Source organism: Heterodontus francisci, chromosome 11 (assembly GCF_036365525.1).
Source record: "Heterodontus francisci isolate sHetFra1 chromosome 11, sHetFra1.hap1, whole genome shotgun sequence".
Classification (NCBI taxonomy): domain Eukaryota; kingdom Metazoa; phylum Chordata; class Chondrichthyes; order Heterodontiformes; family Heterodontidae; genus Heterodontus; species Heterodontus francisci.
In genome coordinates this window covers 84,090,448-84,117,282 of record NC_090381.1, presented here as the reverse complement: position 1 = coordinate 84,117,282, position 26,835 = coordinate 84,090,448, and the positions used below count along the sequence as shown (strand labels likewise).

Below are 26,835 nucleotides of genomic sequence, written 5' to 3'. Positions count from 1 at the left end.
GGTCTGATATTTATTCAATTTAACTATAAATACCTTTCTAAAAATATATAACAAAACAATCACTTTCATAACCCCTCCCCATCAGAGGAATGAAACTCCATTTTTAAATGAGTTTGATTATAAAGTGTAGGAAAAATAAAAAACACATTTTCACCCTCATACTCATTCACTCTTTCTTTGTAGTCAATACAATTCTGCTCAGTACTCTCTTTTCATTCAAATAACTTGAACAAAGTTAGATTCTCGATAAAGCATCTGCAATAACATTATTTTTACCCGTAATGTGGATAATCTTTAAGTGATAAGGTTGTAACAGTAAATTCCATCATAATAGTTTGGCATTCTGTTTATTAAATCTTTCCACAAAGACCATCACCAAATCAGCTGACTGCAACCTTCCAAACAGAGACCCCAGTTGTTCCAAGCAAGGGATTGGGTAGGAGTCTGTCTTTGTTACTGCATTAACCTTTCTGTAGTCTATGCAAAGTTTGGCTGAACAGTCAGGTTTAGGCAGTAATACTGCTGGTGAACTCCAGCTACTTTGACTGGGTTCTATTAGGTGTTTCTCCAGCATGTATTGGATTTCTGCTTTTACCTGGGCCTGCTTCTCTGGACTTAAATGGTAAGGATGTTGTTTGATAGGAACTGATTCTCCTACCCCGCATCATGTGTGGCTAAGGTTGTGCATCCTGGCTTATCCCTAGAGACTCTTAAATGCTGGGAGTAGCCTGGTTAGGTCTTCTTGATGTTCTGCATCTAAATATGAAAGCATAGTGTCCAACCACCCTAGCAATTCAGTATTAGCTAATCAGTTAGTCGGAGGTTCAATTTTAGAATTGTCTGGGCTTCCTTCTGCCTCATCCTCACAATCCCTTTCATCCTTCACTGTCCCTACTACCTGACATACCTGTGCTTGCTTATCCACCTCCCGGCGATATTATTGTTTTAAAATATTGATATGACACAGCTGATTCTTTTTCTGGCGATCTGCAGTGTCAATCAAATAACATTCTTCACTAATTAACTTAACCACTTTATATGGACCACTGAACCATGCTTTCAACGGTTCACCCTGTAAAGGCATCACCACCAGCACTTCATCCCCGAGCCGAAACGTTTGGGTCTCGACATGCTTGTCTGCCCATTTTTCCATAGTTGTTCGGGAAGCTTTAAGACGCTCCTGAGTCACTTTGCAGGCTCTCATGAGCCGTTCCCGAAACACGGATACATAATTTAGCACAGAAGATTCATCCCTCCGTTCCAAAAACCATGCTTAAATTAGTTTTTGACGACCTCTTATCTTACATCCAAAAACTAATGCAAAAGGACTATAACTAGTAGAGTTTTAAAAATTCATTCATGGGATGTGGGCGTCACTGGCTAGGCCAGCATTTAAAGTCCATCACTAATTGCACTTGAGAAGGTGGTAGTGAGCTGCCTTCTTGAACCGCTGCAATCCATGTAGGGTAGGTACACCCACAGTGCTGTTAGGAAGGGAGTTCCAGGATTCTGACACAGCGACCATGAAGGAACAGCGATATAGTTCCAAGTCAGGATGGTGTGGGGCTCGGAGGGGAGCTTGTAGGTGGTGGTGTTCCCATGCATCTACTACCCTTGTCCTTCTAGGTGGCAAAGGTCGCAGGGTTGGAAGGTGCTATCTAAGGAGCCTTGGTGCATTGCTGCAGTGCACCTTGTAGATGGCAAACACTGCTGCCACTGTGCATCGGTGGTGGAGGGAGTGAATGTTTGTAGATGGGGTGCCAATCAAGCGGGCTGCTTTATCCTGGATGGTGTCTAGCTTCTTGAGTGTTGTTGGAGCTGCACCCATCCAGGCAAGTGGAGAGTATTTCATCACATTCCTGACTTGTGCCTTGTAGATGGTGGACAGGCTTTGGGGAGTCAGGAGGAGAGTTACTCGCTGCAGGATTCCTTGCCTCTGACCTGCTTTGTAGCCATGGTATTTATATGGCTACTCAAATTCAGTTTCTGGTCAATGGTAACTCCCAGGATGTTGATAGTGGGCGATTCAGCGATCATAATGCCATTGAATGGCAAGGGGAGATTGTTGGAGATTGTCATTACCTGGCACTTCTGTGGCACGAATGTTACTTGCCACTTATCAGTCCAAGCCTGGATGTTGTCCAGGTATTGCTGCATTTCAACATGGACTGCTTCAGTATCTGAGGAGTCACAAATGCCGAACATTGCACAATCATCAGCGAACATTCCCACTTCTGACCTTATGATTGAAGGAAGGTCACTGATGAAGCAGCTGAAGATGGTTGGACCCATGACACTCCCCTGAGGAACTCCTGCAGTTGGGATGATTGACGCCTAACAACCACAACCATCTTCCTATGCGCTAGGTATGACTCCAACCAGCGGCGAGTTTTCCCCGATTCCTATTGACTTCAGTTTTGCTAGGGCTCCTTGATGCCATACTCAGTCAAATGCTGCCTTGACGTCAAGAGTAGTCACCCTCACCTCACCGCGAATTCAGCTCTTTTGTCCATGTTTGAACCAAGGCTGTAATGAGGGCAGGAGCTGAGTGGCCCTGGCGGAACCCAATATGAGCGTGACTGAGCAGATTATTGCGAAGCAAGTGTCGCTTGATGGCACTGCTGATGACACCTTCCAGCACTTTACTGATGATTGAGAGCAGACTGATGGGACAGTAATTGGCCGGGTTGGACTTGTCCTGCTTTGTGTACAGGATATACTTGGGCAATTTTCCACATTGCAGAGTAGATGCCAGTGTTGTAGCTGTACTTGAACAGCTTGGCTCGGGGCGCGGCAAGTTCTGGAGCACAGGTCTTCAGTACTATTGCCGGAATATTGTCAGGGCCCATAGTCTTTGCAGTATCCAGTGCCTTCAGTCATTTCTTTACATCATGCTGAGTGAATCGAATTGGCTGAAGTCTGGCATCTGCGATGCTGGGGACTTCAGGAACAGGCGGAGATGGATCATCAACTTGGCACTTCTGGCTGAAGATTGTTGCAAATGCTTCAGCCTTATCTTTCGCACTGATGTGCTGGGCTTCCCCATCATTGAGGATGGGGATATTTGTGGAGCCACTTTCTCCAGTTAATTGTTTAATTGTCCACCACCATTCACGGCTGGATGTGGCAGGGCGGCAGAGCTTAGATCTGATCCGCTGGTTATGGGATCACTTAGCTGTCCATCGCATGCCCTTACGCAGTTTGGCACGCAGACAGTCCTGTGTTGTAGCTTCACCAGGTCGACAACATATTTTGAGGTATGCCTGGTGCTGCTCCTGGCATGCCCTCCTGCACTCTTCATTGAACCAAGGTTGGTCTCCTGGCTTGATGGTAATGGTAGAGTGGGGGATATGCCAAGCCATGAGGTTACAGATTGTGGTCGAGTACAATTCTGCTGCTGCCGATGGCCCACAGCACTTCATGGATGCCCAGTTTTGCATTGCTAGATCTGTTCGAAATCAATCCCATTTAGCACAGTGGTAGTGCCACACAACACAATGGAGGATATCCTCAATGTGAAGGCGGGACTTCGTCTCCACAAGGACTGTGCGGTGTTCATATAGTCAGAGTCGTACAGCATAGAAACAGGCCCTTCAGTCCACCGCGTCCATTCCGACCATAATGCCCATCAATACTAATCCCACCTGCCTGCATTAATTCCATATCCCTCTATGCCTTGCTCATTCAAGTACCTGTCCAGATGTCTCTTAAATGTCGCTACTGTTCTTGCCTCCACCACCTCCTCTGGCAGCTCATGCCAGATACCCACTATTCTTTGTGTGAAAAATTCACCCCTTTGATCCCCTTTAAACCTCCTCCCTCTCACCTTAAATCTATGCCCTCTAGTTTTAGTCACCCCTACAATGGGAAACAGACTCTGGCTATCTACCCTATCTATGCCTCTCATAATTTTTAATACCTCTATCATGTCCCCTCTCAGCCTCCTTCGCTCCAAGGAAAACAGACCCAGCCTATCCAATCTCTCTTTATAACTCAAGCCCTCCAAACCAGGCAACATCCTTGTGAATCTTTTCTGCACCCTCTCTAGCTTAATCACATCTTTCCTGTAGTGCGGCGACCAGAACTGCACACTGTACTCCAAATGCGGCCAAACCAACGTTATGTACAACTGTAACATGACGTCCCAACTCTTGTACTCAATGCCTCGGCCGATGAAGGCAAGCATGCCATACGCCTTTTTCACCACCCTGTCTACCTGTCACTTTCAGGGAACTATGTACTTGCATCCCAAGGTGTCTCTGCTCAACACCACTCCTCAGGGCCCTGCCATTCACTACATATGACCTGCCCTGGTTTAACTTCCCAAAATGCATCACTTTGCACTTGTCTGCTTTAAATTCCATTTGCCAATCCCTTGCCCACTTTCCCAGTTGATCTATATCCTGTTGTAACCTGAGACAACCTTCTTCACCGTCCACTATACCAATTTTGGTGTCATCTGCAAACTTACTAATCATGCCCCCTACATTCACATTCAAGTCATTAATATATATGATAAACAACAGAGGGCCCAGCACCGATCCCTGCGGCACACCATTGGTCACCGGCCTCCAATCTGAAAAACAACCTTCCACTACCACCCTCTGCCTCCTATCACCAAGCCAATTTTGTATCCAATTGGCTGGATCCCATGTGTTCGAACCTTCCGGACCAGCCTACCATGCAGAACCTTGGCAAAGGCCTTGCTAAAACCCATGTAGACAACGTCCACACCCTGCCCTCCTCAATCCTCTTGGTCACCTCCTCAAAAAACTCAATCAAATTCGAGAGACATGATTTCCCACATACAAAGCCACGCTGACTATCCCTAATCAGACCTTGCCTTTCCAAATGCATGTAAATCCTGTGTCTCAGAATCCCTTCCAATAACTTTCCTACCACTGAAGTAAGGTTCACCGGCCTGTAGTTCCCTGGATTATCCCTGCTGCCCTTCTTAAATAAAGGCACAACATTAGCTATCCTCCAGTCTTCCGATACCTCACCCATGGCTAACGATGATACAGAAATCTCTGCCAGGGCCCCAGCAATCTCCTCCCTTGCTTCCCATAGCATCCTAGGATACACCTGGTCAGGCCCTGGGGATTTATCCACCTTAATGCGCTTCAAAACCTCCAACACCTCCTCCTTTGTAATGTTGATATGCTCCAGGATATCGTTGTTCCTTCCCTTGAAATCACTAGCTTCCATGACCTTCTCCACGGTAAATACAGACGAGAAGTATTAATTTAAGACCTCGCCCATTTCCCGTGGTTCCACACATAGATTACCACACTGATCCTTAAGGGGATCTACCCTTTCACTCTTAATATACTTATAGAATCTTTTAGGATTCTCCTTTATCTTATCCATCAGGGAAATCTCATGGCCCCTTTCACCCTCCTAATTTCCTTCTTGGGTGTACTCCTACATCCCCTATACTCCTCGAGGGACTCGCTCGATCCCAGCTGCCTATACCTGACATATGCCTCCTTCTTTGTCCTGACCAGACCCTCAATATCCCTCGTCAACCAAGGTTCCCTAAACTTGCCAGCTTTGCCCTTCAATCGAACAGGAACATGCCGGCCTTGAACTCTTCCCATCTCATTTTTAAAAGCCTCCCATTTGCCAGATGTCCCTTTCTTGTAAACAGCCTCTCCCAATCAACTTTTGAGAGTTCCTGTCTGATGCCATCGAAATTAGCCTTCCCCCAATTTAGGACTTCAACTTGAGGACCAGTCCTATCCTTTTCCATAACTATCTTGAAGCTAATAGAGTTGTGGTCACTGGTCCCAAAGTGCTCCCCCACTGACACATCAACCACCTGCCCAGCCTCATTTCCTAAGAGGAGGTCAAGTGCAAGCCCTTCTCTAGTAGGGCCATCCACATACTGCTTCAGAAATCTATCTTGGACACACTTAATAAATTCTTCCCCATCTGATCCCTTAACACTAAGGCAGTCCCAGTCAATATTAGGGAAGTTAAAATCACCGACTATTACTACCCTATAACTCCTACACCTATCGGTGATTTCCCTACATATATGCTCCTCCAATTCCCTCTGACTATTGGGGGGCCTATAGCATAATCCCATCAAAATGATCACCCCTTCCTCATTTCTAAGTTCTACCCATAAGGCCTCGCTGGATGTTCCCCACGGGATATCCTCTAAGTACTGCCGTGATGTCCTCCCTAATGAATAGTGCAACTCCCCCTCCTCTCTTACCTCCACCTCTGTCATGCTTGAAGCATCAGTACCCCGGAACACTGAGCTGCCCACCCTGCCCATCCCTCAACCACGTTTCCGTAATAGCTATATTACAATCCCATGTACCAATCCATGCTCCGAGTTCATTTGCCTTACCTGTAAGGCTTCTTGCATTAAAGTAAATGCAGTTTAGCCTACCTGCCCTTCCACGCTCCCCATCCTGCCTACTGGACTTGCTTGCTTTAACCTCTACATTTGCCTCAACCATCTAATCAGAGAGACTACTACTTTGGGACCCACTCCACCGCCAGACTAGTTTAAACCCTCCCGAATAGTACTAGCAAACCTCCCCACAAGAATATTGGTCCCCTTCCAGTTCAGATGCAACCTGTCCCTCTTGTACAGGTCACCTCTGCACCAAAAGAGATCCCAATGATCCAAGTAGCTGAAGCCCTCCCGCCTACACCAGCTCTTCAACCACGCATTCATTTGCCCTATCCTCCTATCCCTACCCTCAGTAGCACGTGGCACAGGGAGTAATCCTGAGATTACAACCCTGGAGGTCCTGCTTTTTAACCTTCTGCCTAACTCCCTATATTCACTTTGCAGTCACTCCTACCAATACCGTCATGGACAGATGCATCTGCGGCCTGCAGATTGGCGAGGATGAAGTCAAGTATGTTTTCCCTCACCACCTGCCCCATACCCAGTCTAGCATCTATGTCCTTTAGGACTCGGCCAGCTCGGTCAGTAATGGTGCTACCGAGCCACACTTGGTGATGGACATTGAAGTCCCCCACCCAGAGTATATGCCGTGCCCTTGCCATCCTCAGTGCTTTCTCCAAGTGCTGTTCAACATGAATGAGTATCAGCTGAGGGAGGGTGGTAGGTGGTAATCAGCAGGAGGTTTCCTTGTCCATGTTTGACCTGATGCCATGGGGGGGGGGGGGGGGGGGGGTGCTGGATATGCTGGACCATGAGGTTACAGATTCATTCAGTAAATCCCTAGTAGCAAACAGAAGAAACTCTAGCAATTTATCTCAATCATGGGGATATTCATGACAGTAGGCCTTAATCGTTGTTTTGAGGGTCTGATGGTACCTTTCTAAAGCTCCCCGTGTCTGTGGGTGGTATGTTGAAGACTGTAACTGTGTTATACCCAAATTACCCATAACTTCCTGAAAAAATTTGAGACATAAAATTGGAACCTTGATCCGACTGAACCTCAATTGGTAATCTATATCGAGTGAAGAACTGGGTTAACTTCTCTACCACTACCCTATCAGAAATTGTTCTCAAGGGAATGGCCTCTGGGAACCGAGTAGCCATATCCATGATAGTGAGTCTATACTGGTGTCCCGCTTTTGTTTTCGGTAAAGGCCCTACACAGTCTATTAACGTGGTACTAAATGATTCCCCAATAACTGTATGGAATTAGAGATGCCAGTTTTATGGCAGGTTACATTTTTCTAACAATCTGGCATGTGTGGCACGTTTTATAAAACTACACCATGTCCTTGGAAAGACCTGGCCAGTAAAAATGTTGGCTTATACATGCTTTGGTCTTCCAGATCCTCACATGCCCCGCTATAGGAATCTCATGCACTAACCTTAATAGTTCCCTGCGATACTTGGGCGGTACCACTATCTGACGAACAACCGCCCATTCTTCATCCACAGGTCTATGAAGAGGGCGCCACTTCCTCATCAGAATCCCTTTTTCAATATAATAGCCTTCTAGAACTCCTTTTGCCTCAGCTTCTGTTAGAACTGATTGTACCAACTTATTCAACTCTGGATCAGCTGGCTGAGCCGTGGTCAGAGAGGACTTATTAAATGTTTCCTTCGGATTATCCAAATCCCCAAAGAAAGTTTCAGATATTCGGCTATCTGACTGTGCCACCAATTTTACCTTGGACAATGGAACTTGTTTAGCCATTGCTTGAGTTACTACACAAGAAAAAAATTCCTGGAACCTTTTCCTCTAAGTGTTCTGTCTCTTTAACTTCACTTGGTTTATCTGTGACTACTGGCAAAGCTACTACTTTTGCTCCGGCCAAATCATTCCCCAAGGGTAGGTCAACTACATCTACCGGCAAGCTGTAGACAACTCCTACAGTTACCATTCCAGACATTAGGTCACACTCTAGGTGCACCCACTATAAAAGTACAGGTATATATTCCCTGCCAATACCATTCACTAAAATCTTGGCATTCAGTGCGCTCTCTGGTGGAAAAAACCATGCCTTTTCCCAGCAAAAGATTTTGGGTGGTTCCTGTATTCCTAAGCATAACTATAGGTTTACGTTCCTCGCTTGAGGGATAGGAGTTACTTTTCCTTTCGCCAAGAATTCCCTATAACTCTCAGGTATCTTATCTACAACCCCTACACTCACATTGGTTTTTGTATTTGGCCTTACAGCAATCTGCAAAAGCCTCCTCAGAAAGCATGGCATTAACTTCATGAGCTCTACCCATCAACCTGCTTTGCAGTGTCTTGGCCACTTCATCTGTTTACCAACTTTTCAAAAGCAATGAAAAATGCCTCTACGTCCCTTTCAAATTTCAGGAGTGCTTGCACAAATTTGAACAGCTCTCCACTGGGTTCTGAGCTCGAGACAGATCTTTCCACACCAGAACTTTCACTGGTGTCAATTCCACTCTTAAGACATAGTTCCAGCTTTCTAATCTGGTATTCCCTTTCTCTTTCCTTTTCCTCAAACTCAAGTTTTTCATTGTCACTTCTTTTTCAAACTCAAATTTAAGTTTTTCTATTTCATTTTCCTGTTCAAGTTTTCTTATTGCTATTTCTTTTTCCTGTTGAAGCTTAAGTTTAGCAATTCCTGTCCCTGCTCAATTTTTTTCATTTGAAACTGAATTTTAGCTAATTCAATTGCACTACCCTCTGATTTGCTTTATTCTTCTTCCAACTCCAAATGTTGGGCTATTACTGCAATTATGTCTTCTTGCGTAGCGCCTGATTTTAACTATCAACAGTTATGCCAACTCCTCTGGTTTAATCTTGGTTAAGTATCTCAAATCACTCAGGGATACATTCTCCTTCCCCAGAAAGTTGCAGCAACTGTTATAGACATTCCAATGGTGTAAACTTTACTCTATTACACAAGAAACCTGGTGGTTCTTATTTTTCCTTTTTCAATTATTATCACCCCATTTACAATTGTACGTCGTCAGCATTGGGTTTATCCTGGAAAATAGAGCCCGCCCCAGTAAAGATGTTATGACTGAGGTGGGAGGAGTGCACTGTTAATTCAGTCCCACTTCTCCACAGGTCACAACATATTATTTAAAAATTTCCTAGAATAGAAATCACTGACCAGGTTTCTTTACTGAACAACAAAATTATCGGCAGCGCCGAGAAGCAAGGCTTAACAGGCCCTCCTCAGAGGTAGGAGACGAGATGAATCGACACAGTGGACTTCACAGTCTTTTATGGAATTGCTGGAAAGAGAACTAGGTTGTAGTCTTTTCTCCTTCCTCGACACTTCAGCAGACTTGACTTTATCTCCTTCCAGAAGGTAAAACACACACACCCGGACACACAACCAGAAAGCTCGTCAATTTTCTGCCCTTCCAGGTGCTCTGCTACTGCTGGGCTTGTCCAATCAAAGGAGGGCTCGTCACTTCTCTGCCCCTGTTACCATGGTTTCTGTTCCAAGCCTAATCAGAGCCATGTGACAACCAGCAACACTGTTGCCAATCCGGTTCCCTCAGTGTCCTCTAGATAGCTTTTTTTTTTAAAAACAAACTGGTCCAACATTTACTCAACTATAAATTCCTTTTTAAAAATATTTTTTAGCAAAACAGAATGACTTTTTCATAACATGAACCTCAGGAGAAATTACCAGGCAAGTCTTATTAATTTAATCATATCCTGTAAAGGCAGCTTGCTGCTCACCTCCCACATTGGTTTAATGCCATCCTTGAACAGGTGAAAGTCACTGTGTCCTGTGAGGTCGCCAGGTCGAACTAAATGGCTATAAAATCTCCAGAACTGTTCAACCTGAAAAGAAAAAAAAAGGATTACAGAAAAATATTTTTTCTAACAGTTCCACTGAATCACTAAAATACCTTGAATGATTAAAAGTATTGCTGATCAACTCCAGCATTGTGTAGGCCACAAAGAACCAAGAATTTTAGATTTTAGTTAATTTAGTTCTGTGCCTGTGTTGAGAGATCCAGTCATGACCCCAGGACCAAATTAAGATGTCACTTTCAGTCGTTATTAGTGGTGTTAAGGACATCCTTTGATCCTGAACAAACTGATGAGATACTCACACATCACATAACAAGATGACTGACTGATAGAGAGAGAGGGACAGAACGTTTCATGTCTATGACCTTTCGTCAGAACTAAATTTCTGTTCTCTGTTTCATTCTTCACAGATGTTGCCTGACTTGGAGTATTTACGGCATTTTTAAATTTTAGATTTCTAGCATTTGCAGCATTTTGCTTTTGTGTGACAAGATGATTGCTGTGTTTCTGTAAGCATAAGTACTTTCAATTATACAGCACTAACTATATTAGTCAGTAATAAACTGGATAATTGGCAGATGATGGCAAAATATTGATGCAGAACGTTTCATTCGGGGCTACGCTTAATTATGCAACATGATAGCAAAACGATCTCATTTTTTGTCAGCAAAACACATTTTTTCACCATCAAATGAGCATGATCGTCTGTGAAACCCATGGTGGTAGTTATTAAAAGACACAATTGTGTCAATGGTAAGGAGCACCTGGCCAATTACCATCATGGCACCTACTGCCCATAAGAGTAATCCAATGAGAAAGTCCACATTTGACTTCACCCAGTTGTTTCTGAGGCTGCAAAATTTTACTCTATGATTCAAATAATGGTTATAAACCATTTTATAATCATGTCATCTCAATCTCTCTATGAGATTACTACCTTGTGTACACTCCCAAGATATCTATTACACTAAGATAGCATAATTTTATTATTTCTCTATGAATACCGAAGTCACAGTGCTTTTCTATTTAATAACAAGTATACTTTGGGCCAGTTTGAATGGTTTGATAATTGTCAGTCTGGTGAGAACCCATGCAATTTCCCGCAACAGGAAGTGGAATGCCAAATTGGGAAAACTAGGGAACATTAGATGGATTAAATACACAAAAAAGTAACAGGTAAATTTTATTTATGTAAATATATTAATTAATAATTCCAATTACAAAAATGCCAACAGGCAGTTAATACTGGTTTCAGTGCCTTAACCGTTCACATTCAGGCTCACTCGAGATGCTTTTTTTCCCTCATTCAATGTATAAATTTCCACTTCCATAGGCAAGACCTTGCTCCTAAGAAAATGAACATGACCTTACTTGGGAAGTTTTCTGGCATAGCAAACTGCAGGGTATAAAATGAACCCTGTAACCCAGGGTTGTCCAACATACGGCCAACGGATCAGGATACAGCTCGCCAAAGGTTTCCATTCAGCCTGCGAGTGTGAACTGTTACCGGGCCGTTCCTCATCCTAGCCAGGGATCCGTGCATGGAGCTGAGAAATTTCCCTTTGTCTTCTTGCAGACCAACTTTTGAAAAAAAAAATCAGAAGTCAGTTTCACAGCTGACAATTCCTGACAACAGCAAAAGCCGTTTCCCAACTTCAGAGATTTGGGATTCTTTAAAAGCCTGCTGGAAAACCCCGAAACTGGCTGAAGTTGGAAAACGACTGTTGCCACTGTCAGGAACTGTCAGCTGTGAAACTGACTTGCGATTTTTAAAAAAACTGACCAACCATCTGCTGAGCGTTCCCGCTCTCTGCAACTGTCAAACACAGAGAAAGAAAGGGGGCCAAGCAAGTGCAGAGCGAGAGAAAGGGGGCGAGAGAGAAAGGGGGAGAGAGAGAGAGGAGAGAAGGTGATCAAGGTCACTCCTGACAGAATGACATCTATCTGGAATATTCAGCATCTCGAAAAGTGTGCGGGCAAACACCGACTACTTGTGCAAGCAAAAAAAAAAACAGGTTTCTCACTAAATCAGTGTCCAACATAGTGAAGAGAAAGTAAGTCAATAAATTAGTCTTCTCATTAAAAGCTTCTTCACAAAAATGTACATTTATTGCCGCTTTGATTAATAGCAAGATGAATTTTAATGCCTTTATCTTTCTGAAATTCTCTCACCGGCCCCCTATGCAAGACAAAAATTGGAACGTGGCCCCCACGTGAAAAAGGTTGGACAGCCCTGCTGTAACCCATAGGGTAGGCATTGGAAATAGCGCAGGTTACCTGCTTGCTCTGCCTAATGGAAAATACCACATTGATACCACATTTAGGCTGAAAGTTACATATGAACATAGAGCAGGAGTAGGCCACTTGCCCTCCGAGCCTGCTCCATCATTCACCAAGTCCATGATTGAACTGATTACTCCACATTTCCACCTACCCCCGATAAGCAGGGGGGTGGAAGGTTATCAAGAATCTATCTACCTCTGCCTTACAAATACTCAAAGACTCTGCTTCCACCGCCTTTTGAGGAAGAGAATGCCAAAGACTCACGACCCTCAGAGAAAAAATTTCCCATCTCTTAAATGGGCAACCCCTTATTTTTAAAAATTGATCCCTAGTTCTAGATTCTCCCACAAGGGGAAACATCCTTTCCACATCCACCCTGTCAAGACCCCTCAGGATCTTACATGTTTTAATCAAATCACCTCTTACTCTTCTAAATTCCAGTGGATACGAGGCTAGCCTGTCCAATCTTTCCTCATAAGATAGCCCGCCCATTCCAGGTATTAGTCTAGCAAACCTTCTCTGTACTGCCTCAAAAGCATTTACATCCTTCCTTAAATAAAGAGACCAGTATAGTACACAGTACTCCAGATGTGGTCTCACCAATGCCCTGTATAGCTGAAGCATAACCTCCCTATTTTTATATTCAATTTCCCCCCCTCCCGATAGATAACATTCTATTAGCTTTCCCAATTATGTGTTGTACCTGCATACTAACCTTTTGCAATTCATGCACTAGGACACCCAGATCCCTCTGCCTCCTTTCACCATTTAAATATACTTTTTTATTCTTCCTGCCAAAATGGACAATTTCAAATTTTCCCACATTATACTCACATTATACTCCATTTGCCTGGTCTTTTCCCACTCACTTAACCTATCTATATCCCTTTGTCGCCCCCTTATGTCCTCTTCACAAATTACTTTCCTACCTATCTTTGTGTCATCAGCAAATTTAGCAACCAAACCTTCGGTCCCTTCATCCAAGTCATTTATATAAATTGTAAAAAGTTGAGGCCCCAGCACAGATCCCTGTGACGCACCACTCATTACATCTTGCCAATCAGAAAATGATCCATTTATGCCTACTGTTTCCTGTTGGCTAGCCAATCTTCTATCCATGCCTATGTCACCCCCTACACCATGAGCTTTTATTTTCTACAATAACCTTTGATATAGCACCTTATCAAATGCCATCTGGAAATCTAAGTACAAACATCCAACAGTTCCCCTTTATCCACAGCACATGTAGCTCCCTCAAAGAACTCCAATAAATTGGTTAAACACGATTTCCCTTTCACAAAACCATATTGACACTGCCTAATTACCTTGAATTTTTCTAAATGACCTGCTATAACGTCTTTAATAGCTTCTAATATTTTCCCTAAGACAGATGTTAAGCTAACTGGCCTGTAGTTTCCAGCTTTCTGTCTCCTTTTTTGAATAAAGGAGTTACATTCGCTATTTTCCAATGTAACAGTACCTTCCCCGAATCCAGGGAATTCTGGAACACTAAAACCAACGCATCAACTATCTCACTAGCCACTTCTTTTAACACCCTAAGATGAAGTCCTTCAGGACCCAAGGACTTGTCAGCCCACAGCTCCAACAATTTGTTCAGTACCTATAGGGTATGGGGAGAAAGCGGGAACAGGTTACTGAGTTGGATGATCAGCCATGATCATAATGAATGGTGGAGCAGGCTCGAAGGGCCGAATGGCCTACTCCTGCTCCTATTTTCTATGTTTCTCCACTTCCCTAGTGATTGTAATTTTGAGTTCCTCCCTCCTTTCCATTTCCTGACTTGCCGCCAATACTGGGATCTTCCTCCCTCTCTGCCATTTCCTGATTTACAGCTATTTCTGGGATGTTACTTGTATCCGTAATAGCAAAGACCGATGCAAAATATCTGTTCAATTTATATGTCATCTCCTTATTATCCAGCAGTAATTCCCCAGACTCACTTTCTATAGGACCAACACGCACTTTGTTAACTCTTTCCTTTTTTAAATATCTATAGAAACTGTCTTTATATTTCTAGCTAGCTTTCTCTCGTACTCTAATTTTACCTTCCTCATCAATCTTTTCGTCATTCTTTGCTGTTTTTTATATTCTGTCCAATCTTCTGACCTGCCTCCCATCTTTGAGCAAGTATAGGCTTTTTCTTTAAGTTTGATAGTACTTTTAACTGTTTTAGTTAACCACGGATAGCGGGTCCCACTCTTGGAATTTTTCTTTCTCGTTGAAATGTATCTATTCTGTGCATTTTGAAATAACCCCTTAAATGTCTGCCACTGCATCTCTATTGACTGATTTGCCAGTTCACTTTAGCTAGCTCTGCTTTCATGCCCTCATAATTGCCTTTATTTAGGTTTAAAATACTAGTCTTCGACCCACTCCTCTCCCTCAAACTGAATGTAAAATTCAATCCTATTATGATCGCTGCTACCTAGGGGCCCCCTTAATTATGAGGTCATTAATTAATCCTATCTCACTGCACAATACCAGGTCGAGCACAGCCTGCACTCTGGTTGACTCTAGAACGTATTGTTTCAAGAAATTATCAAGAAAACATTCTATGTACTCATCTAGGCTACCTCTGCCCATCTGATTTTTCCAGTCTATATGCAAGTTAAAATCCTCCATAATTATCACTGTACCTTTCTGACAAACTGCCATTATTTCTTCCTTTATACCCCGTCCTATAGTATGGTTAATGTTAGCTGGCCTGTATACCACTCCCACAAGTGACGTCTTGCCTCTATGATTTCTCATCTCTACCCAAACTGCTTCTACATCCTGGTCTCCTGAACTTAGTTCAGTCCTCTTTATTGCGCTAATACCATCACTAATTAACAGAGCTACCCCTCCACTTTTTCCTAGCTTCTTGTTCTTCCTAAATGCCATGTACCCTTCAATATTCAGGTCCCAATCTATGTCGTCCTGCAGCCATGTCTCTGTAATGGTTATCAGATCGTACTTATTTATTTCTATTTGCACTCTCAGTTCATCTGTTTTGTTTCGAATGCTACTTACATTCAGATGGAGCCTTTAGTTTTGTTCTTTTATTATTTTTGTAAGTTATGAAGTTTATCTAGGTCAACAGAAGTAATATTAAGTAAATCAATAGATCTAGTTAGATTACAACACTTAATGCACTGTGTCTCTTCCACATCCAGTCGTGAATGGTGCTGGACAATTAAATAACTAATTGTGGATGCTCCACAAATACCCCCATCCTCAATGATGCAGCAGCTCAACACATTACAGCAAACGATAAAGCTCGTCAGCCTGAAGTGCCCGAGTGGATGATCGATCCTGGCCTCCCCGAGGGCGCCAGCATCACAGATGCCAGTCTTCAGCCAATTCGATTTACTCCACGTAATATCAAGAAATGACTGAAGGCTCTGGATACTGCAAAGGCTATGGGTCCTGACAATATCCCGTGCCCCCAGCTAAGCTGTTCCAATACCGCTAGAACATTGGCATCTGCCTGGCAATGTGGAAAATCGACCAGGTATGTCGTGTCCACAAAAATCAGGGCAAATCCAATCCGACCAATTATTGCCAGATCAGTTAACTCCGTCATCAGCAAAGTGATGGAAGATGCCGTCGACAATGCTATCAACAATGCCACTTAAACAACAACCTGTTCACGGATGTTCAGTTTGGGTTCCTGCATGGCCACTCAGCTCCTGACCTCATTACAGCCTTGATCCAAACATGGACAAAAGAGATGAACTCAAGATGGAAGGTGAGTGCGATTGCCCTGGATATCAAAGCAGCATTTGACAGTGTGGCATCAAAGAGCCCTAGACAAATTTAAGTCAACGTGAATCAGGCAGAAACCTCTCCACTGGTTAGAGTCACACCTAGCACAAAGGAAGATGCTTGTGGTTGTTGGAGGTCAAATCATCTCAACCCCAGGACATTCCTTCAGGAACTCCTCGGGGTCGTGTTCCAGGCCCAACCATCTTCAGTTGCTTCATCCTTCCTCCAACACAAGGTCAGAAGTGGGGATGTTTGTTGATGATTGTACCATTCGCTACTCCTCAGAATATGAAGCAGTCCGTGTAGATATGCAGCAAGACTTGGATAACATTCAGGCTTGGGCTGATAAATATCAAGTAACATTCGCACCACATAACTGCCAGGCAATGACGATCTCCAACAAAGAGAGAATCAATTCATCTCCCCTTGACATTCAATGGCATTATCATCACGAAATCCCCCAGTATCAAAATCCTGGGGGTTACCATTGACCAGAAACTGAACTGCAGCAGCCACAAATACTGTGGCTGCAAGAGCAGGTCAGAAGCTGGGAATTCTGCAGCAAGTTACTCACCACCTAACTCCCCAAAGCCTGTCTACCATCTACAAAGGCACAAGTCAGGAGTGTGATGGAATACTCTCCACTTAGCTGGATGAGTGCAACTCCAACACTCAGGAAGCTCGACACCACCCAGGACAAAGCAGCCCACTTGATCAGCACCCCATCCACCACCTTCAACATTCATTCCCTCCACCACCGACGCACAGTGGCAGCAGCATGTACAAGATGCACTGCAGCAACTCACCACACCTATTTTGACAGCACCTTCCAAACATACGACCTCTTCCACCTAGAATAACAAAGCAGATGCGTGGGAACACCATCTGCAAGTTCCCCTCCAAGGCACACAGCATTCTGACTTGGAAATATATTGCCATTCCTTCACTGTCACTGGATCAAAATCCTGGAACCCCATCCCCAACAGCACTGTGATGTACCTACACCAGATGGACTACAGCAGTTCAAGCGGCAGCTCACCACAATCTTCTCAAGGGCATTTAAGGATGGGCAACAAATGCTGACCTTGCCAGTGACACCCACATCCCATGAAACAAATAAAACAAAATAAAGAAGCCTTTAGCAATTCTATGCAGTATGCTCACAACTCACATCCTTGATTAAAAAGTTTTCAAGAGCAATGTGTCATGCTAAGTCCCCACCTGCCAAGAACGAGGCACATTAATTTTGTCATGAACATTGATTTTAAACTGTTACTGGGGTGAAGAAAGAAGTCGTTAAACAGATCAGCCGTGGCTGGAAAAGACATTTGCATTTTAACAGTGTTTGGAAGGACAAAGCAGCCATTCCGAGACATTCAACCCACATTGGACTTTTGATCACCAGAGACTGAAGGTGGGGGAGCTCGCATTCCAGGTTGACTGCTAAGATGGCCGATTACACAAATGGACATGGTCAAACCAGCTAGTCACATGACTAACCTGCTGGGCAACCTGAGTTTTTTGAATTTGTGCAAACAGTTTGGGCAGAAAGCTGCTTGCTCCTGGACTAAGAAGATCTCTCTCCCGTCTGCTCCCATCTCTTTCTCACAAGCCTCTGAAGACACATGACCCCAGGAGAGAATAGTCTCCTACAGCAAACAAGGTTGAAGAATACTGGGCCCCAATGAAAAGCAAGATCTACCTACAATCAAGGACTCTACAGCGTGCTTGAAGAACCGTAACAAAAACTCTTCATATATTGCCTCAAACTTTTCCACTTTATTTTTCTTCTGCTCTTGTCCCTCTCTATTTGCATGTGTGTATCATGTAGGCGCGTGCTAGCGTGGGCATGTCCTGCATCCATAGGCATTAATCGAATTAGAGGTTAAGTTTAGTAAATTTCAACTTTTATTCTTTAAACCTAAGAAAGCCCGTTTGTGCTGGTTTCTTTGCCTTATAATTGGAAAGCGGTGAACAAGGATTTACCAAGGGGGAGCTAAAAACAGTGATTAAAATTAAACCCTGTTACAGTAAGACCAGGTGAAGGTTGAAAGGGAACCCTAGACCTCTTTCTCACCTGGTCATAACAAATGTCTTCTATAGTATTCTTTGATATCAACCCAGGTCAATCCAAGCCAGTTAGGAAGAATTCAGTAAGAAAATGCAATTTGTCTGCAAACTAACTGCTACTGAAATTATTATATACACTGTATCATGTAGGGTGATGAAAAGTTAGAGGTAGGAGAGGTGTAGACAGCTAAGTGCTGATTGGCACAAAAGGTGCAACATTTTCTGGACAGCACTGCTCAAAGGGTAAGCACCTGGCAAGTTCAATGAAGTCACCAACTCTAATCCGCTACCAGTTCTTTACTTACTTACAATTAACTGTATTTACCTAATGCCAAAGCACTATCCAGACTAAATAGTTTCGATGGACAGCATGCAATGCAATGGCACCCAATAGCAGTTGGAGAAATCACTGCTCAATTCTCAAGGCAACAGGCCTTCTAATAACATGCAGAGATACATTCACTTGGCTATTCCCCTAGCACCCAACCGCACACACCAAAAAAAACAACTTTATATTACATTCTTCTTCTTGCTAAGAATTATCCTAAATTTCTTCGTGCACAAAACAAGCAAAAAGAAAAGCCCAACACCAAAACACCTTCCTATTGCAACAACATAAATGGTCAATAAAAGGAACATAATGCTTACAGATGCAAAAGTTCCAATCTGTTTAACATTCTGTTCATAACTCTGAGAGCTGGTGGGTCGGCCTGGTGTACGTCTGGAATACCAGAATGTATAGTTGTACTGTAGCGGGTGTTCTCCTGGACCAGGGACCACCGCCTGTAAGGAACAAAATATTTAGAATCAAAGCACAGCAAATGTACTCAAAATTGAGGGGATAAAAAGATCACAGACTGTTTTTGTTAGATGGTCATATTCCTTATTTGCATAGTTTTGAGATATTTGCTAGATGTGTAAATAGCACCTTTTAAAAAAAAAGGATTTTTTTTCTTGGCTACTCATTCCTCATCGGTACTTTTTGCTACATTTGACTAATTTACTCATTTTAGCAGTTTGCGACTGGTAGCTAGAGTGCAATTTGTCAGCAATTTCCATTAACATATTGTGAGCTGCAAATCGCAGAGCTCAGTTGCTTGGCAATAAATTTTAATGTTTTGTATTTCAGGCTTTAAAATAAAACAAACTCTCCATAAGTTTAGAAAACTTCGAGTTGGCTCAAACGATTGCTTTAGCACTTTTTAAACTGGTTTCACATTACCTGGAATTATACTCTGCACAATATCAAGCACACCTTTGATAACACTGGCGATGTAACACCACACAAATCTGAATCCAAATGTGGAGTTATATTGTCACGTCTGTCACTGAAACAGAAACTTTTTCCACATTGACACAAAAGTGGTACAAACCATAGAAAAATTATGGCACAGAAGGAGGCCATTCAGCCCAGTGTCCATGCCGGCAGTATAGTATGATACAGTATAGTATGGTATAAATACACCACAGACATTCATCTATTATTAAAACTTGGGAGAAAAAAGGATTTGCTAAATAAGGTATCAGATTAGTCACCACTCAATACTTATTAGCATAACTTTTCATCCTTCAATTTTATTCTTAATTAACCATTGGATTCCAGCTAACATTCCCAATTCAAGGCTAAAACCCAATTGCTTCCCTCCTGCCCAGTAGCATATTACAGGTCATCTTGCTTAATTAGTCAGAGTGCACAAGCTATCAGCTATATCTCATTCAAATTTTAGGCATTAATCCTGCAGTAGATAGTCAAGTCAAACTCTCTATATGAACCCACCACAAATCAGTTGTCCACAGTTTCTTCTTTCACCCAGCAGAGTCTAAGTGAGAGAGCTGGCTGTTCCTTCAGCAGCACATTGTGTATGGCTGTTCTTCCTAATGCAGTGTGCGCCTTTATGCTCTCACCTTCCTTTTGGTACTGTTTTGAGTCTTCTCTTTGTCTGTTTTTTCCTTCTCATTCTCTTTCTGTGTGTGGCTATCCTCATTTTGATCTTGGTCTCCACTGTCATCATCTTTTAAACTGGAAATGAAAAACCAGTTTTAACAATTGTCCAGTATGGTTTGAGAGTTCGATAGCAATAGTATAACAATCCATTTCTATTGCACAAAGTCAGTAATAGTTCTAGCAATAAGTTAGTAGTACCTGATGATTGGAGGGTGGCAAATGTTATTCCCTTGTTCAAGAAAGGGAATAGGGATAACCCTGGGAATTATAGACCAGTCAGTCTTACGTCGGTAGTGGGCAAATTATTGGAGAGGATTCTGAGAGACAGGATTTATGATTATTTGGAAAAGCATAGTTTGATTAGAGACAGTCAGCATGGCTTTGTGAGGGGCAAGTCATGCCTCACAAGCCTTATTGAATTCTTTGAAGATGTGACAAAACACGTTGATGAATGAAGAGCAGTGGATGTGATGTATATGGATTTTAGCGACGCGTTTGATAAGGTTCCCCATGGTAGGCTCATTCAGAAAGTAAGGAGGCATGGGATACAGGGAAAGTTGGCTGTCTGGATACAGAATTGGCTGGCCCATAGAAGACAGAGGGTGGTAATAGATGGAAAGTATTCAGACTGGAGCTCGGTGACCAGTGGTGTTCTGCAGGGATCTGTTCTGGGACCTCTGCTCTTTGTGGTTTTTATAAATGACTGGATGAGGAAGTGGAAGGCTGGGTTAGCAAGTTTGCCGATGACACGAAGGTTGCTGGAGTTGTAGATAGTGTGGAAGGCTGTTGTAGGTTGCAACGGGACATTGACAGTATGCAGAGCTGGGCTGAGAGGTGGCAGATGGAGTTCAACCTGGAAAAGTGTGAAGTGATTCATTTTGGAAGGTCGAATTTGAATGCAGAATACAGCCTTAAAGACAGGATTCTTGGTAGTGTGGAGGAACAGAGGGATCTTGGGGTCCATGTCCATAGATCGCTCAAAGTTGCCACCCAAGTTGATAGGGTTGTTAAGAAGGCGCATGGGGGGTTGGCTTTCATTAACAGGGGGATTGAGTTTAAGAGCCGCGAGGTTATGCTGCAGCTCTATAAGGCCCTGGTTCGACCACACTTGGAATATTGTGTTCAGTTCTGGTCGCCTCATTATAGGAAGGATGTGGAAGCTTTAGAGAGGGTGCAGAGGAGATTTACCAGGATGCTGCCTGGACTGGAGGGCATGTCCTACGAAGAAAGATTGAGGGAGCTAGGGCTTTTCTCATTGGAGCGAAGAAGGATGAGAGGTGACTTGATAGAGGGGTACAAGATGATGAGAGGCATAGATAGAGTAGATAGCCAGAGACTTTTTCCCAGGGTGGAAAGGGCTATCACCAGGGGGCATAATTTTAAGATGATTGGAGGAAGGTTTCGGGGAGATATCAGAGGTAGGTTCTTTACACAGAGAGTGGTGGGTGCGTGGAATGCACTGCCAGCAGTGGTAGTAGAAGCAGATACATTAGGGACATTTAAGCGACTCTTGGATAGGTAAATGGATGATAGCAGTATGAAGGGTATGTTGGCAGTTTGTTCCTAGAGTAGGTTAAAGGTTCGGCACAACATCGTGGGCCGAAGGGCCTGTATTGTGCTGTACTGTTCTATGTTACATGCTTGTTTTCTCTCATGAAATTATCTGGCATATAATGCTGCAAGCAGAGATCACAAATATAACATTAACAGTATATCTGACAAAAGTATTCCACACACTTTCCTCAACAAATACGAGTACCTGAAGCAGTAGCAAGTCAAATTCCAGAGGGACTGTTCTCGGTCAACTTATAGGAACATAGGAAGAGGAGTAGGCCATTCAGCCCCTTGAGCCTGTCCCGCCATTCAATGAGATCACGGCTGATCCGCGGCCTAACTCCATATACCTGTCTTTGGCCCATATCTCTTAATATCTTTTGTTTAACAAAAATCTATCTATCTCAGATTTAAAATTAACAACTCTTCGAGCTTCAACTGCTGTTTGTGGGAGAGAGTTCCAAACCTCTACCACTCTTTGCGTGAAGACGTGTTTCCTAACATCTTTCCTGAACAGTCTGGTGCTAATTTTTAGACTATGCCCCCTAGTTTTAGAATCTCCAACCAGTGGAAATAGCTTATCTTTATCTAGCCTGTCTTTTCCTGTTAATATCTTGAAGACTTCAATCAGATCATCCCTTAACCTTCTAAATTCTCGCGAAAACAGGCCTAATTTGTGTAATCTCTCCTCGTAACTCAACCCCTGTAGTCCAGCTATCATTCTAGTAAACCTACGTTGCACGTCCTCCAAGGCAAATATATCCTTCCTAAGGTGTGGTGCCCAGAACTGCTCACAGTACTCCAAGTGGGGTCTAACCAGGGTTTTGTACAGCTGCAGCATAACCTCTGTCTTTATATTCCAATCCTCTAGATATAAAGGCTAGCATTCCATTAGCCTTTTTGATTATTTTCTGTTCTTGCTTGTGGCATTTTAAAGATCTAAACACCTGAACCCCCAAGTCTCTTTGGACATCCACTGTACTTAACCTCTTCCCATTTAGAAAGTACCCTGCTCTATCCTTTTTTGGTCCAAAATGGATAACCTCACACTTGCCCGCATTGAAATCCATCTGCCATAGTTTTGCCCACTCACCTAGTCTGTCAATATCTCTTTGCAATTTTATGCTATCATCTAGACTGTCTACAATGCCGCCTAACTTTGTATCATCAGCAACAAAACTGTTCTTTCTACTGTTCAAAGATCATTTTACAACAATGACGACAACACAATAGCCAAGGCCCAACTTGGAATATTCAATTTATTGATCAGTATGATCATCCCATAATAAAAAACCCAGATGATGGCATTTATTAGAACCAAATCTCCCCCATAACCCATATAAAGTTTTGACTATTAATTATTATGTTAGGTTCAGAGATTTGGTCTTTTTCATTCCTTACATTGGAGAAGGGGGTTAATAATGAGTTCTTCCATTGGTTCCCAACAATGATAAACAACACAGGATAAAATGAATATTCACCTAGACAGACATGCGTTAATTAAGGATAACCAATACAGATTGGCAAAAGGTACGACATACCTTATAAAGAGAGTTCTTAGAAGATTAAAATATATTGATAAAGGAAACAACTTGGATGTTGTGTATATGGATTTTCAAAAGGCAGATAAGATACTGAACAGCAGGTTTGTTGTTAAAATAAAGGAATTATTAAAAGGAGTATAGTAATATGGATAAGCAGTAAATTAAAAGGACAGCAAACAGTAGTTAACGGATGATTTCAGACTTGAGGGGTATGAACAATGGTGTGCTCCAGGAGGCAGTAGCTAATTATGAAGTTAACTGTAAGTATCAAGAGGACATTAAAACAGGTTACTAGATTGGTTAGATCTATTGGCAGATGAAATTTACCGCAATAACACACGAGGTGACATGCATTGGGAGAAAGAATAACTAAATGGTAAAACTTGAAAAGGAATAGAAGAACAGAGAAATTTAGCGTGTCGGGTGCACTTTTAACAATTAGTACAATGACAAACTGATAAAGCATATGGGATCCTAGGTTTTATCAATAAATGAGAGCACAAAATCAAAGAGGTAATACTAAACTCACAAATCATGTTAACCCACAGTTAGAATATGGGGTCAAGATTTGGGCACCTTAACTTTAGGAAAGATGTCAAGACAATGGGGAGGGTTGCAGGTGATTCAACATGATATCAGATGAGAGGCTTTCATATTAGGAAAGACTAAAGAAACTGAGGCTCTTTTATTAAAGCAAGAAGGTTTAAGAGGAGATTTGATTTGGGTGCTCAAAATTATGAGATATTTAGATAAAGAAAATTGGAAAAACTTGTGCCAAGTCAGTGAGTAGTGACTAATGGCATTAATTTATGATTGCCACCAAAAGAAAATATATTTTTAAATTCTGAGCGTTAAGACATGGGATGTCCTACGACATTAGTAAATGCTAAATCCATAACAGCATGTATAAGGGATGGATAAATATTTGGTAAAGGATAATTAAAGAACAGGAAAATAGGTTTAAGCAAATAGTTTTTTCAGAACTTTTATGATTCTATAACAAAGTTCAACTGATAATCATATACTGTACCAATCTCTTCTCCACAATACAATGTATTTACTTGCAATGCACTTATTCTACCACACTACTGTCAACAGTATTGGCTGCAGAACAGTGAACAAGTAGCACTGCCATCCCTGGAGTTCATGCATGCTACCAAGAGGTCGCTTGCGTGGATGGTTCCACTGGCAACACTCTCCCTAGCAACATCAACAGAGGCAGAAGTATACATGTTTACTGGCCACAGAAAGATTGATCAGCTCAGGTCACCCATACAGGTCAGTTAAGTGATCTTGTACTCCTTAGGAATCCTCTCCCAGCCACTGGGGAATGTATACTGTGTATATGAACAGTAATTTTAAAAATAATATATCTGGTAAGGTTAACTTCATTTTGTTCCAAGGATAATCCACCAGCTTCACCCCCTGGCTGCATAATATAAACAAGGTTAAAACCAGGTAAAGTCGCTAATACTAACAGTAAATATCTTATCAAAATACTGAGATGCGTGCTTTCAAAAATATTCAAATTCACCAAATTCTATACTATACCTCAAAATACCACAGCAGAACCATCAGGTTGAATGCCCTGACTAAAAGCGACAGCAGCACAGAACTTTTTCAGAATATACTTTGAATAAGATCAGTGTGATAAAATACAAAAAAAGACTTACATTTATATTGTGCCTTTCATGACCTCAGGACAACCCAAAGCACTTTACAGTCAATTGATTACTTTTGAAGTGTCACTGTTGTCATATAGAAAACATGGCAGCTAATTTCCACACAGCAAGCTCCCACAAACAACGTAATAATGACTAGATAATCTGTTTTTAACAATGTGGATTGAGGGGTAAATGTTGGCCAAGACACTGGAGATAACTCCAGTACTCTTCTTCAAAACGGTTAAATAAATTTAAAACTGAGATTGGTATATTTTTAACAATTTATCTAGCATCAATTGCCATTTGTGGAAGTGAGTTCCAAACTTCTACCATCCCTTACGTGTAGGAGCATTTCCTAATTTCACTCCTAAAAGCTATGGTTCTAACTTTTAGACAATGCCCCCCAAATCCTAGACTTCCCAACTAGCAGAAATAGTTTTATTAGATTAAATCACTACTAAAACATTCTAAATTCAAAGGAATGCAGCCCTAATTTGTTTAGTCTCTAGTTTAACCCTTGAAGTCCAGGTATCATTCTAGTAGATCCACAAGAACACAAGAAATAGCAGAAGTGGACCATATGGCCCATCAAGCCTACTGATCTTGGGCCTCAATTCCACTTTCCTGCCCAGTCCCCATATCCCTGAATTCCCTGCGAGACCAAAAATCTGTGCTACACTTCCTCCAAGGCCAATACATCCTTCCTAAGGTGTGGTGTCCAGAACTGCTCATCGTACTCAAGGTGTGGTTTAACCAGTATTTTGTATAGTTGAAGTTTGTATTTTAGTCCTCTAAATATAAACGCCAGCATTCCATTAGCATTTTTGATTGTTTTGTATATCTGTTCACAACATTGTACTGGTCTATGTATGTCGACCGTCAAGTCTCTTTGGGCCTCAATTGCTTATTGCTTTTCGCCATTTAGAAAGTAGCCTGTTGTTTGATAACATTAACACTTAAACAAATATTGTCCTTTCAAATTATGAATAACCGATTGACAAAACAAAAAAAAACATCTACGGGTTGTACTAATTTTAACAAATATTCAAACGTTGAAAATTGGTCTCGGACACAAATGTAACCGTTTCACATGTCAGGGTTAGCGTGAGTCTCCCAACACCGACCTAGATTATCAGAATCATTAAAGTCAGCACACAGGTCGGTCGGCAGGTAACAACCAGCGGTGAGGCGCGGTAGCTAAGACAGCCGAAGCCGGTGTGCAGTTACGGCCCTGCAGGCGACATTTTTAAATGGTCGTGAGAAGAAGGAAAAATATTCCGGGAACCAGGCCGCCAATGCCAAGATCGGATCCAGTAGAAAGATTCAATGGGAGAAGAATGAAAGGTGGTTGCGGAGAAAAGGGAAATCAATGACTCACGCGTCGAACTTGTTATTCATTGCGCTGACATGGGACGAACTCTCCTCACCGACTGCGGGACACTCCCCTTACAGCAGCACTGGTTCCAGCTGCGCAGTCACCTGTGAGGGGCGGGGCCCCAAACATCCGGGAACGCAGCGCGTGACACCCGCCCAGTGCGCGCCAGCGTCCGTCACATCGACCGTCACGTCATGTTCAGGTGGGAGGACCAACTGAGGATGACCAGGTGAGAAGATGGGAGAACCAGGTGAGGAGCTGGGAGAACTTGCTGAGGAGGATCAGGTGAGGAGTTGGGAGAACCAGGTGAGTAGATGGGAGGACCGGCTGAGGAGGTCCAAGTAAGAAGCTGGGAGGACCGAATGAGGAGGATCAGGTGAGGAGCTGGGAGTACTGGCTGAGAAGGACCAAGTGAGGAGCTGGAAGAACC

The 26,835-nt window shown here is 42.7% G+C and overlaps 1 protein-coding gene across 1 annotated transcript in view; it reads right to left on the bottom strand.

The window, feature by feature from the left end:
• The window catches only part of eif4e2 (eukaryotic translation initiation factor 4E family member 2), a 48,477-nt gene extending 21,970 nt beyond the window's left edge, over window positions 1-26,507 (bottom strand). The window contains exons 1-4 of the mRNA XM_068042363.1: window positions 26,409-26,507; window positions 20,229-20,343; window positions 18,972-19,106; window positions 10,125-10,229 (exon numbers count right to left, since the gene is read on the bottom strand). Of these exons, the coding sequence (XP_067898464.1) occupies window positions 10,125-10,229; window positions 18,972-19,106; window positions 20,229-20,343; window positions 26,409-26,428 (375 nt within the window). The 5' untranslated portion in view covers window positions 26,429-26,507. The remainder of the gene's footprint in view (window positions 1-10,124; window positions 10,230-18,971; window positions 19,107-20,228; window positions 20,344-26,408) is intronic.
• Window positions 26,508-26,835: the final 328 nt, after the last annotated feature.